General features: G+C 47.4%; 1 protein-coding gene across 1 annotated transcript in view; it reads right to left on the bottom strand.

The window, feature by feature from the left end:
- The window catches only part of LOC149345008 (uncharacterized), a 53447-nt gene extending 40032 nt beyond the window's left edge, over positions 1 to 13415 (bottom strand). The window contains exons 1-2 of the mRNA XM_089547346.1: positions 13388 to 13415; positions 7969 to 8173 (exon numbers count right to left, since the gene is read on the bottom strand). Of these exons, the coding sequence (XP_089403472.1) occupies positions 7969 to 8173; positions 13388 to 13415 (233 nt within the window). The remainder of the gene's footprint in view (positions 1 to 7968; positions 8174 to 13387) is intronic.
- Positions 13416 to 14554: the final 1139 nt, after the last annotated feature.

Genomic DNA, 14554 nt, shown 5'->3' with positions numbered 1-14554 from the left:
CTGGAATGGCGAAGGTGCGAAAAATTGTTACTTTTGACGAAAGGAGCGACAGCTTCGAGTCCTACTTGGAAAGATTTGAGCTTTGCGTCTTGGCAAATGATGTGGCTGAAGGCAAGAAGCTAGCCGTATTCCTGACTGTAGTAGGACCTCGAGTGTATGAAGTATTGAAGAACCTGCTAGTTCCGAATTCCCCTGCCAGCAAAACGTATGACGAGGTCACGGCGCTACTGAAAACACACTACAGTCCCCGAAAGGCCGTGATTGCGGAAAGGTGCCGATTTAACCGAAGATTGCAACTTGAGAAAGAGACTGTAGCCGAATTCATTGTGCAGCTGAAGCACCTGGCCAGAACTTGCGAGTTTGGCAAGTTTCTCGACGAAGCGCTTAGAGACAGGCTAGTCGCCGGGCTACGCTGCGTCGACACTCAGCGTGAGCTGTTTGCCGCTGAAAAGCTGACGTTCGAAGAGGCGTGCAAAATTGCGCTAAATCGTGAACTAGCAGCCACCCAGACTCAACAAGTTAAGCTAGAAGAGCGGAAAAGTATACCACAAAGGCTCTCAGGACTAGAAGTTGATGTTCTGAGTCAAGGCTACCGTGCTAAGGACAATTATCGAAGCAAGACTGAGCCCGTAGAGTGCTTCCGTTGCGGTAAACGCCATGCGGCCAATAATTGCCGATATCGCAAGTACAAGTGTCATAACTGCGGAGAGCAAGGTCACTTGAAATCAAAGTGCAGGCAGCGCACAGGCAAACCGAACGCGCTGAATGCGATCGATAGCTCGGCCGATGAGTCTGACGAAGAGCAAGAAATATACAGTATGACAACAAATAAGTCTGCATACTATGTCACAGTTCTGGTGGAAGGACAGGCCTTAAGCATGCAAATAGACACAGGGGCGTCCGTCACCGTCATGCCGAAGTCAGTTTTTCTTCGTAAGTTTCCCCATCTGACAGTAGCGACGGCTACGGTTCCTTTACGAACGTACACAGGAGAACTAGTGCCTGTCGTAGGGTCGGCTGATGTGCGTGTTGAGCACGCTAATCAAACTGACGTTCTACCTGTTCTGATAGTAGATGACGGTGGAAAAGTGTTGCCGTGTCTGCTCGGCCGCAATTGGCTGAGGAAGCTGAAATTAAACTGTCAGGAAGTTCATGCTATACAGCAAGACGACGCCGTGGAGGAACTTAAGAAGAAGTTTGAGGCTTTGTTTTCACCGCAGATGGGGCTGATAACGGGCTACAAAGCACAGGTCCTCTTGAAGCCAGACAGCAAGCCAGTATTTTGCAAGGCCCGTCCCGTGCCTTTTGCATTGAAGCGAGCTGTGTCCGAAGAGCTAGACGTCTTGGAACGGGCGGGGGTACTGAAAAGGGTCACCAGAAGCGATTGGGCGACTCCGCTGGTAGTGGTACCGAAAGACGGAGGAGCAAAAGTGCGGTTGTGCGGTGACTACAAGGTCACGGTGAACCCTGTGCTGCTGACTGAGCACTACCCTCTTCCCTTGCCAGAAGATTTGTTCACAACATTGGCAGGCTCAAAAGTATTCTGCGTCCTAGACCTTGCTGCCGCTTACCAGCAAGTAGAACTTGCCGAAGATGCAAAGGCGATTTTAACTATAAACACCCACCAAGGTCTTTACCAGTACCAGCGGCTCCCTTACGGCATTGCCAGTGCTCCTGCCATATTCCAGTCGCTCATGGACGGGCTTCTCAAGGGTAACCCTCAAGTAGGGTGTTATATTGATGATGTCATCATTGGAGGTTCAAGTGAGAATGAATTTCGGAAAAGGCTGGAAGAAGTTTTGACACGATTGCAGGAGCACAATGTGACGCTGCGCATGGAAAAATGCAAGCTCTTTTGCAGTGAAGTCCGCTATCTGGGCCACATAACTTCAGCGGATGGAATAAAGCCCCTGGGATCGAAAACAAGGGCAATAGAGCGTGCACCGGAGCCCACAAATGGTACTGAACTAAAGTCTTTCCTGGGAATGGTAACATTCTACTCCAAGTTCCTGTCGAACTTGGCGACTGTGGCTGCGCCGCTCTACGAGCTCCTGAAGAAGGGCACGCGTTGGAAATGGACAAGCGAGTGTTCTCGCGCGTTTCGAAAAACAAAGAACTTGCTCACGACCAGTCCGGTACTTGCTTACTACAATACGAAGCAACCCTTGGCTCTAAGCTGTGATGCGTCGCAGTATGGGCTCGGCGCGGTTCTTTTTCACATACTTCCCAGTGGGCAAGAAAAGCCTGTCGCTTTTGCTTCCAGGACGTTATCGCAAGCTGAGCGTGGCTATGCCCAGATCGAGCGAGAAGCGCTGGCAATAATCTTTGCTCTCAAGAAGTTTCATCGCTACCTATATGGAAGGGCATTCACGTTGTTCACGGATCATCAACCATTACTAGGCATCTTAGGGCCACGGAAGCAGGTCCCATCTTTGGCGGCTGCTCGAATGCAACGGTGGGCGTTAATCCTGGCTTCTTATCGCTACGACTTGAGATATCGGAAATGATCTCGAATGGAAGTGGCGGACGCGCTGTCCAGACTGCCTGTTGCAACCGAAAACAGCGTTGATGAAACACATACGCTCGCTGTTTTTGAAACTACGCCACTGACGGCTAAAGACGTTGCCAAAGCTAGCAAGTATGACGGCATTCTCAGCAAAGTCTACAGATATACGCTTGAAGGATGGCCAGCACAAATCAAAGATGCTCAACTTGTACCGTACTATAACAGACGTGCGGAGCTGTCGCTGGAAGCGGGATGCGTCACATGGGGCAGTCGTGTTGTTGTGCCAACAAAGATCAGAAATGCAGTGTTGAGTCTGTTGCACACGGAACACCCCGGTGCTTCACGCATGAAGATGCTCGCACGTATCTTGCTCTGGTGGCCAGGGCTAGACGCAGAGATCGAAAGCACGGTAAAAACGTGTAGCATTTGCCAACAAATGCAAAATAGCGCTCCCCGTTCTCCACTCGAGCCATGGCCGTTTCCCGCCCGCTGCTGGCAGCGAGTGCATGTCGACTTTTTTGACTTTGAAAAAACATTTCTTTTGTGCGTGGACTCGTTTTCAAAGTGGATCGAAGTGTTTCCTATGCGCTCTACTACAGCCACGAAGACTATCGAACGCTTGCGGAGTCTGTTTGCTGCTTACGGATACCCTGAACAACTGGTTTCTGATAACGGCCCCCAGTTTCCAGCGCAGGAGTTCCAGGACTTCCTCGATGCCTGTGGCATCCGACGCACGTACAGCCCGCCATACCATCCGCAGTCCAACGGGGCTGCCGAAAGGTCGGTGCAAACTGTAAAAAGAAGTCTTCGTAAACAGCTTCTGCACGACAACAAGGGAGGTAACAACAGATCGATGCGGGAGAGACTGGACGACTTCCTGCTGGCGTATAGGACAACCCCTAACATGGCAACAGGCAAGTGTCCGGCTGAACTGTTTCTGAAACGAATTCCACGCACTAAACTGTCATTACTAAGGCCATCATTTCGGGATGACATGCAGAGTAGGCAAGAAGGGCTAAAACAGCAGCGTGACCAACGGAGATCAACTTTCCGTTCGTTTAAGGAAGGAGACTGGGTGTACGTGAAGACTGTCCGGCAAGAGAAGGTGTCATGGACGGAAGGACGTATAGTGCGGCTAGTCAGCCGTGTGACCTATCTCGTAGAGACTCAGAACACAGTTCGGCACGTTCATGTTGATCATTTGCGATCGCGCAGCTCTTTCCAGTATGCAGGACTGGACACCGGGGCGGAAGCCCCGGGACGACCCGACACCGACGACTTTGAGCGTCATCAGGAGACGCTCCCTTCCCCACCACAAGAGGCGCAGCATGACGCGGACGCGGCAGTACCCCCTCTTCGCGATGATGCACCAACCCCGACCCCGCCACCACAAGACGGGCAAGAATTGCAGCTGCCAGCTGCTCACAACGCACATCCTGAGGCGCAAGCTGAAGCGCCTTCCGACTCTCCACCAACAACACTGCGCAGAAGCCAGCGCGCCCGGAAACCACCACGCCGATATACCTCCCACGATTTCCGCCACTGCAGCTAATGAGTGGAGGCGAAGATCTTGGAGGGAAGGAATGTGATAGCGTCAAGTGCATGACGCGTCACTTTGCCATGACGCGCACGATAGCAGCAGCGGATAAGCAACCGCTGTGTATAAAAGAAGCGTCAGACAAATAAACGCTGATTCCTTGTCCTGCACCGGTCTTCGCTGGTTCTCTGCTGCGGCCGCTCGGCTGCCGCACGCTACTACATTACAAGCGCCTGCGCTTTTAGCGTCGCCGGGTGCTATAGAACCAATCGTACAGCTTAATAGCATACTGTTGAAGCACCCGAAGTGCACATGAAGAGTCGGCATTAGTTGAAACGAGCAGTGTGTCATCGACGTATTGATAAATATTTGAAGAAGTTACAACTCTGGGCAGGTCATTAACATAGAGATTAAATAGAACAGGAGACAAGATGGAACCCTGGCGAACGCCACCATTCAAGTTTATGATTCTGCTTTGCGCAGGTCCGAGTGCCATCATTCTCGATCGCTCGGGTAGATAGTTTCTTATTAACATCAAAAACGGACCACGTAACCCATACCTAGGCTGCTTTTACCAAAGAATATCATGAGGTACGGTATTAAACGCCTTTTTAACATCAAGAAAAAGACCAGATGACGCTTCGTTTTTATCAAAACTGGAATGAAGGGAATCGGCTAGCTTTTCTAGTAATGCGTGAGTATTAGAACCCGCAACAAATTTATATTGATGCTTGCTAAGGAGATTGCGCTTCGGCAGGAGTTCTCACATTACAGATAAAATATGTTTGTAACATTTGTAATATGCATGAAACAATGAAAATCGGGCGGAAATTTGAAATGTTATTCCGTTTTCCCCTCTTGTCAAGTGGTACAGACGCGTTTGTTAGAAATAAAATGGTATGAAGCCACTTTGAATCACAATATTCAGCATGAAGAGCAGGAGATAATTTAGACTGTGGAAGTTGCTGTAAAGATCACAAATATATAGCTCATCAATTCCAGCAAACTTGTGCTGTACGCTGCATATTATACTTAAAAGATCTGGCTCTGTTATCGAAGGAAGGAGCGCTGAGGAAGTCACGGGAGAGGGAAGTTTGTTGTCTCTCGCTCGCGCACTCCAACCACTGAGGGACTGCCACAGTTTTTTCGTCTCTGCTCAGGTGTTCTATTTCATGTTGCACGCTACAATATGCACCTCTGTATCGCATCTTCGGGCTAACCTGCTTAAAGCGCTCACCAATGACGCAGAGCTGCTGTTGTCAGAACCATTATGTCAAGAAACGAGTTCTGGACGCGACGCAGTGTTACTTCATACATCAAAGCACTGACGGGACTAAGCAGTAGAACTTATCTGGTGGCTGGACGAATGAAGGGATGGACAGCCTGGCTTTTTTTATCAAGGTTTTGACAAGCGCCGCCTTCTCGGAGGTAATGAGGCTTGCGTACCACTAGGCAGTGCTAAGGCCCTGAGAAATTTTTAGACGTAAAAGTTTTCATTTCCAAATTTAAGCCCAACCCTCTTATTCTAAATAATGATTAACAAATTTACTGTCATCTACAGTCTTTGTTAAAGTATTTTCTACGACAATTGCTGTCTTTTTTCTCTTTGTACTGAATTCGAATCGAAGAGATACTGAATAGAGCGTTTTATAAAGATAGATAGTCGGTGCAATCTCATTGTAGAGGTCTGGTACAAGCTAAGAAAGCCACAGCAACAAGCTACAGGACAAGAATTCGCGCAAAGGATGCGGCTTCAACAACAAGGAAACTGCCCCCTCGATCATCTGTGTAACATCGGTAACGTTGCCCGTAGCTGTAAAATGCCTTTAGTGGCAGGCCGCAGTAAAGAAAAAAATCATTGCTGGATGTTAACGAAGAGCTAGCCCGAGAAAAGGAGGCCTCTGTTCAGTGCAGGCCTTGAAGCGCCCTATGCAGTGGAGAGCTCAGCGATGAAATTTGGGTGAGCAAGTTATGTGTTTAATCTTTCGCCTCATACAAATGGTCTTATATTTGCGTGAAATGGCGGCAATACGAATTCTTACCGGCTAGTGTAAGGCACTGCAAGTATTTAAACTTCCAGAAAATGTACGGCTGGAAGTTATGACATCGTGCAAGTGAAATGCCTGCTTTTCAGTAAATAGGCCTAAAAAATGGGGCATCGGAGAGGTTGTCTTCACTTACCAGATGTGGTGCGTTCCTTATTGTCTGTGCTCCTTCAAGGCATATGGTTTATTTAACGTCCTAAAGCGACTCAGGCAATGAGGGACGCCGTAGTTGAGGGTTCCCTAAATTGCGACCACCTAGGTTTTGTTTTTTTCAACGCGCACTGACTTCGCACAGTAGACGGGCCCCTAGAATTTTGACTGCATCGAAATTCGGCTCCCGCGGCCGGGATCGAAACCGCGCCTTTCGGGTCAGTAGCCGAGCGCTTCAGTGTGAATATCAGTGTGCTGCGCTCTCGGATTCGAACCAGAATCTCAATGGGTTATGTTCGCATTCCCCTGTTAGAAGTAATGTATGTGCGTCCTTTCACAGTAGGTCGTCAACAAACACTACCACTTTGAAGATTATTATGAATTGATGATCTGTAAGGCAGCATTTTCAGGCGTTATTACAGGTGGAGAACAACCCTGTTATCCTTCTGCTCTAATAACCATGTCACATGGCATTTCACATAGACAATTAAAGCAGAACGATAGCCATGTCATCCTACTACTCTTGTACTGGTGTCACATGGCGCTCTTCAGACACCTTCCCTCCAAAGACCTCTTACTTTACTTGAAGGCCAATATATAGAAAGCATTATATTGCTTGCAGAATTTGATAACACTGCGCAATGGAAGACGAGACAAGAGAAGTACAAACACCAGCGCTTCTCTTGTCTCGTCTTCCGTTGCGCTGTTTTATCCCATTCTTCAGACATTTAACAACCAGCCCGTATTTGGCCTCTTCTGGAAGTATATTGCAGCTATGAATGCAGTTGAAAGGTCAAACGGTAAATGAAATTTCTCTCACTTGTACTTGCTTAGCAGAGAAATTCTCTCGTCAGCAGGCGCATATGTTATTGTGGTTGCTATAGCCTCTCACTGTAGTCCCAAAATTCTTGCTGCCTCGAGAGTTGAGTGCTAAATAAGCACTATCTACTGCAAACAATCGCATAATATGTTCACATGTGGTGTAAGCACAGGAAACCTGAAAGTGTTACTGCCATGTGAAAAGGTGAAGGTTGCAGGAGGCGGAGTTAAGCGGATTAGACCAATTATACATGCCCGCGTGTTTTGTGCGCAGGTCACACGCATATGTCACACAGCGCAATCAAGTAGGACGTCACATCACACCTGGTACACATGGGTAAACGGTACGTCGTGTGTGTACCTTTAGAATTCCTCCTTGAGGTACCTAAAGTCTATGCAAGTCTACTGCAGTTCATAACACAGAGCTCTGCCACATTGCTCTGCCACAAGTCTCGTACATATCTAGCACTTTTTCAAATAGCTGATGAGATTTACGCTGCGTCAGGTGCGAGCATTTCGCACTCCCGAGATTTAATTTGGCGCTGGAAACCACCGCACCCGATTCGCCCACGGTAGCCGCTTATCTAGATGTGCAGAAGTCGTAAGGTTGCTGAGGAGCGGTGAAGTCCTCAGCTCGAGGCTTCCCTTAAATCAGCCAGCGTGTCCTTCTTAGGAAGAACGTCCGCACGCCGCAGGCTAGGAGAAAAGCGAACGTGCGATCGCTACCCTTAATGTAATACGAACAACATCATCAGTGAGGGTGATAATAATCGGCAGTTAATCCGCAAATAGCGATATTTTCGTAACTTCCAGCGGGTTAGAGGTGAAGGATGTTTAATGGATCGGATCAATTTATCGCCATTCAGCGTGTTCGGCGCAGCCATGCTTAGTATAAATGCTAGCCATATTACCTTGCTATAAGACCGGGCTGAACAAGGTTATAAACGTGGCCGTCCATCAGTGTAACAATGTAGTCGTCCTCCCCTTGAGTAGTTGAAGGCGACACCCATGAGCAGTCTTCTACAGTGTAGTCATTACCCGGATTATAAGACTGCACCTTTGTGTTCAGCAGACTCAACAGTTTATTCCCAGGCGTAGGGTCGGTCGTCGAAGAACCTAAGCCAGAAATTGGTGGTGAACATTGGGACCTCACACCAAACATAAATTTGGAGCAGATGGGACCACAAAAGTAACAACAAGACATATGGTTAATCATTATGGCTGCCTTTGCTTTCAGTGAATAGAGGAGGTGCCTGAAGCGTGAACACATGGGGACTGAGGAAAGACGAAGAACTTGGAGCGCATTTTGAGTACTCTTTTTAGTCGTAAAAAGCACAAAAACATTCGCTTTTCACCCTATAGAGGAGAACAATGTCGCATGCTCGCTTAAACGCATACTGATGCAATTGCCAGTCTACGCAACATGCGCCAGCAGGAGGAAGAGGCACATTTTATTCAACCAATGGTATATTGAGCGTTGGTCTCCGTCCTCTTGGGCAGGTGTCCTTAGTCCAGAGCATCGTTGACTGCGCAGAAGATGAGGAGAACTATGTGGATGTGTCTCGTTTTCGGAAAGTGGACCCAGCTGGTTCGCAGTCGCCCGTCGTGGTCTCAATACACCCTTGGTCGTAACCCCTGGTCGCAATAATCTTGTCACGTGCTTTCACAGAACATCGACGGAAGAAGCAGAAGATCAACGGTAGGACGGACCGGTAGAGGAAAATGAAGAAAAAGAGCAGGACTCTTGTAGGCTTCTTCGCCGTCCTGCTTCTATCGATCCCCTCTGTAAATAAACCCCCGTGCGTGCTAAGCACGTAACAGCGTGGTGGAGGTGCTGGGTATCGACCACGGAGCGTTTCATCTATCGAAGGAGCCGTAGACTCGCTGGCTTCCCACCACTGCCATCAGAGATGCCTGGAGACGACAATGCCGAGCAACCCGGGCCATCCACAGCGACCAACTGGCAACATTGCCGCGAGCCTCACACATTCTTTGTAAAACTTGAGGAGGACGTTGACCAGTGGCTGAAACACTACGAAAGGGTGAGCAAATATAATCGCTGGAACGCTGCTACTAAACTCGCTAACTTGGTGTTCTTCCTTGCCGCCACTGCCTCTGACTGGTTCGACAATCATGAGGATGCACTAAGTTCATGGACTACCTTTACAGGCGAGATAAAGAAAAATTTTGGGGATGAATCGGCAAAGAAGAAGCGTGCGGAACAGACATTGCTTCACCACGCGCAAGTACCCGGATGAACTTGCACCGCATACACCGAAGCCATCTTAAAGTTATGCAAGCTAGTGAATTCCAGTATACTTGAAGAAGACAAAGTCGGCCACCTCCTAAAAGTAATTGCGGAAGACGTTTATAATTTCCTGATTAGCAAAGAGAGCCTGAGCACCACCGCTGATGTTATAAAACACTGCAGAACATTTCAAGCTGTTAAGCTACGTCGAATCACCCCTAAATTCGGAAGGCTGGCCAATGTCACCTCTGTAGCCAGTGTTGAAGCCTGTCCTCCAAATTCTATGGCTGATATAATTCGAGAGATTGAGCGCGAGGAATTGTTCAGAATATCTGCGGCACAGTTCTGCACCGCAGGAAGATGTTGCCCCCTGTCGACTCCGTGGGGTCAACCTAGCGGCGCTTTGCCCATGGACGATCGGAACAACATTGCCGAACGTTATGGCCACCAGCCGACGGAAAGAAGGTCCACCTACCCTGAAGTCGTGGTTCGTCAGCAGCGATATCCTGGCTACAACCAACGTCGCGACTTTGTTCGCCAGGGCTCTTATGGCGGTCGCTGGCGCTCTCAACCTTTGTGCCACCGGTGTGGCATGGCAGGGCATATCGCTATATATTGCCGCAGCTGTTACCGGCCTTCTCTAGACTACCGACCCCTGGCGAATATTTACGGACAACTGCAACGAGCAGCAGTGATCCCCGACTATGACCGCTTGGGACACGTACCATCCGACAAATTTGCGGAGTTCACCACCTGCATCTGATCGCAGTGTGAACGCCGCCACCTCAGCGCCAACGGCGGTCACCTTCTCCTCGACGTCGTGCTACCCCTCCGCCTCCGGGAAACTAGAAGGCGCGGCCGATGGAGGTGAGGCCGCCGGCGAGTGGCTGACGTCCAATATACCTCTGCCTGTGTTTATGTTGAAGAACAAACTGGAAGTGTTTATTGATGGTGTGAAAACAATGACTCTTGTAGACACTACAGCTACGGTATCCGTCATGAGCTTTATTTATTTATTTATTTATTTATTTATTTATTTATTTATTTATTTATTTATTTATTCAGGTACCTACAGCGCCCGTTGAGGGCATTTTTGTAGGGGGGATACAGTTGCAAAGCATACATTGTCATGCAGATAACACTGTGTACAAAACAAACAAGCAATAAAAAATACAACGCATTCCAATGCTGCGCAAACTTATACCAAAATAATCATGAAAGCAAGAAAGACTCAAAAAATGTTAATTCAACAAAAGTCACGACATAGCATTTTCAAAAGAAGATTGCGGGGCTAAGACAACTCCTTCCGGCAATTCATTCCATCAATGCACTGTTCTGGAAAAAAATGAGTTTTTAAAGACATTTATACGGAACTGGTATTCTTGAACCTTTAAAGAATGATCCAAACGGGAGGATATGTAGCTGGTAGCTTTCATGTATGAATCTTTAGACAAACCTGTTGAGCCTATAAATATATTGTGAAATAGCTTAAGTCTAAGGAATTTGCGTCTGTCAAATTTTTGCAAATCTGAAAGGAGCTTTTGGTGAAATCATAGTTTGCGGACACAAACCTTGCTGCTCGTTTTTGAATTCGTTCGAGATCGCTGATAAGTGTTTTTGTTGCAGGATCCCAAGTCGCACAACCATATTCTAAGATGGGACGCACGTTTGTTAAGTAGAGTGTCTCCTTCAAATCAGCAGGTGCCTGCTTGAAATTGCGCTTTAAAAAGTTTAACACACGACTTGCCTTGGCAGCAATATGGTTTACGTGATCGTTCCAAGAAATGTTGTTTGCGAAAATAACACCTAACCTCTTAACAAATGATAAGTTGATAAGTTTCTGACGCCCAAAGGGTACTGAGTAGGTAATGATTGCTTTTTATTTGTAAATTGCAGAACATGACATTTTGAAAAATTTAATCTCATGCTCCATGTTTTGCACCATGCTAGGACAGAGCCGAGGTCACTTGCAATTCAGAGGAGTCGCTTAGACAAGGGACGTCACGGTAGATGCAACAATCATCAGCATACAATCTGACCCGACAGGAAACCGGGTCAACTATATCATTGATAAATATTACAAAAAGAAGAGGGCCCAAAACCGATCCCTGGGGAACACCTAATAAAACACCAATATCTGTTGAACTTACACCTTCAAGAATAACGCGTTGCTTTCTACCGACGAGATACGCTTCGAGCCATTTCAGCAGGGTGGGTGGAACTTTGAGGGTAGACAGTTTCAGTAATAATAAATTATGTGCGACAGAATCAAAAGCTTTTTGAAAATCCAAAAATATGCAGTCAACCTGATTACCATTGTTAATTGAGAAAGCGACATCATGAGCAAACTCTCTAAGTTGCGTATCACACGAAAAGCCCTTTCTGAAGCCATGTTACATTGGAGAAAAAAGTTGTTATCCTGGAGGTGCTTAAATAAATTAGTGTAAACGATGTGCTCTAGCGATTTGCATATGACACTTGTTGGGGAGATAAGCCTATAGTTTACAGTTTTTGTTTTGTCGCGACTCTTATATAGAGGAACTACGTTGGCGCTTTTCCAGTCATCGAGCAAGGCGCCGACATCCATTGATTTTTGAAATAGAGTTACTAAAAAGCGAGCGACAGAAACTGCACAGTTCTTCAAGATATAGTTCGGGATACGTTCAGGACGGGGTGCCGTGTTTACCTTGAGCTTCTGCAAAAGGAACACTATTCCATGTACTGAGAAATCTATGCCACTCATCTCCGCTAACTTATTCACGATATGCAAATCGTCTGTAGGGCATGCCGACAGAGAAAAATCTGACTGAAAATAAGGATTAAACTGTTCAGCATTGCCTTCCAGATCCGAGCTGTAGTTGAAGTTATCTATAATATCGGGAATGTTGTCTTTTACATGCTGCTTACTTTTTACATACTTCCATACTTGCTTTGGATTATTGTTCATTTTTCCGCCTAGAACAGCCAGATACGCACGTTCGGCCCCACGCATCTCTCGCGTTATAGTCTTGTTCAGCTCCTTCAATTTACAGTGCAAGGAAGGCTCTGGTGATTGACAGTACCTACGGTATAAGCGGTGCCTTTTGTTTATCAAGGTTCGAATGGCGGAGTTCATCCAAAGCTTATCTGTTCGACACTTCGACAAAATGGTGCGTGATGGAACATACGTCTGCCCTAAGGACAGGAGTTTTGTCTTCAGTAATTTCCAAGTGGAATGTATATCAAGTTTGGAACTGTGATGTGTAAATTCTGGGAGAAAGGCGTAGAGTTCACGCAATAGCGAGATATAGTCTCCTCTGTCGTAATGAAATACCGTTCGTGGTGGCAGCTTTCTGCGGTGCTCGCCAAATCAGGATAATCTTGCGATTACCACTTCATGGTCGCTTAAACCGGGAATTGTGGTGGTTGAAGAAATGAGGGTGTGATCGTTGCATAAAATCAAATCAAGTACATTTGCACTACTACAGCCTATTCTAGTTGGGCACTCCACAAAATGAAATAGAGAATGAGTGTTAATCATTTCACGAAAAGCAGTGCGGAGAAACGATGTGGTGTTTACATTTGGCTTAAGGGAGACCCATTCTACATTAGGTAAATAAAATCACCGCCTAAAATGAAGTAAGATGCATCCAGGGTTAATAGGATGTTGCTCAATTCAAATAGTTTGAGTTTTAAGGACCGTTTAGGTAGAAAAGTGATGTTTACTAGTGACCGTTTACTAGTTTACTAGTCACCACCGGTGTCGGTGGTGGACCTTTGGTCCACTTGGTGTGTGTGCTTCGCATGTTGTTATTGGTGGTCTAACGTTTAGAACAGAATTCACAGTGCTGCTTCGGTCAACGCATGATGTGATTCTTGGGACTGATTTTCTGCATGAGTGTGGTGCAACTTTAGACTGTCGTACTGGAGAGATTGCTTTGAATTCTTCGCTACTGTCAGCTCTTATGGATAACTCGACACCTGATTTTGGAGCATTTGCGGTGGAAGAAGACACCAGCTTTATTTGCAGCATTCGTGCGGGTGTCCTCTATTCACAATCAGTGCGAATCTTTTGAAGCTGTAGTAGAGCCTACGACACTCACCTGCTCTAAGAGTATCCTCGTGCCTCATTCCGTCGTTACCGTGGTCAGAGGCCGTACCGAGCTGTGGACAGTCAACCACTCTGAAGAGCCAGCTGCTTCTTGTCGTACCCGAAAGCCTACGCATCACAGTTCTTGAAATGATGCACGACGACGCCACGTCTGGGCACTTGGGAGTGGCCCGAACACTCCACCGCACACAAAAACGATTTTACTGGCCTAACATGCGTTCAACCATCCAGCACTATGTAGCCAGCTGTGTACAATGCCAGCGCTTTAAGCTGCGGATTTCAAGTCCACCGGGAAAACTGCGGCCAATCACACCTCCAACAGCCCCGTTTGAGCAAGTCGGCATTGACCTTCTTGGACCTTTACCGCGGTCCTCTAAAGGAAATCGATGGATTCTTGTGTGCATAGATTATTTAACCCGATATTGTGAGATAGCCGCGATACCAGCCGGTACTGCGTCCGAAGTATCTCATTTCTTACTTCGATTCGTCATTCTTCGGCGCGGCCATCCTGCAGTTCTCATCAGTGAACGTGGACTCCAATTCACAGCGGACGTTGTCGAAGAACTTCTCCGCCTCAGATCCTGCAGTTTTCGCCACTCCACGCCATACCATCCCCAAACGAACGGTGTGGTAGAACGCACTAATCGGACGCTCACCACCATGCTTGCTATGCACGTCGCTGCGGACCATAAGGACTGGGATGGCGTCCTCCAGTTCATTACTCATGCATACAACACAGCGCAACATGAGACAACTGGCTACAGCCCCTTCTATCTGCTCTATGCTCGCTCGCCTCGCTGTGGCCTTGACACTATACTACCATATTCCATCCACGATGAACCTTCTCTTGCGACCACACTCTGCAGAGCTGAAGAAGCTCGCCAGCTTGCCCGAGTTCGAATTTTATCGGCGCAAGAGCGTTCTAAAAGCCGTTACGACGACCGACGCCAAGCAGTTTCTTATTTTCCTGGTGACATTGAGTGGTTGTGGACACCTCTACGCAAGTGTAGCCTTTGTCAAAAACTGCTTTCACACTACACTGGATCGTTTGTTGTGCTAGAGTGTATAAGGTACCTTAATTACGTAATATCACGCCTAACAGCTAGTGGTCGATGGTCACGCCAGTCTCAGGTGGTGCATGTAGCCCGCCTCAAGCGAC

Source organism: Amblyomma mixtum, chromosome 5 (assembly GCF_055824585.1).
Source record: "Amblyomma mixtum isolate Tamu chromosome 5, ASM5582458v1, whole genome shotgun sequence".
In the NCBI taxonomy this organism is placed as follows: domain Eukaryota; kingdom Metazoa; phylum Arthropoda; class Arachnida; order Ixodida; family Ixodidae; genus Amblyomma; species Amblyomma mixtum.
Note: the sequence above shows the minus strand (reverse complement) of the source record. Positions and strands in the feature narration are given on the sequence as shown.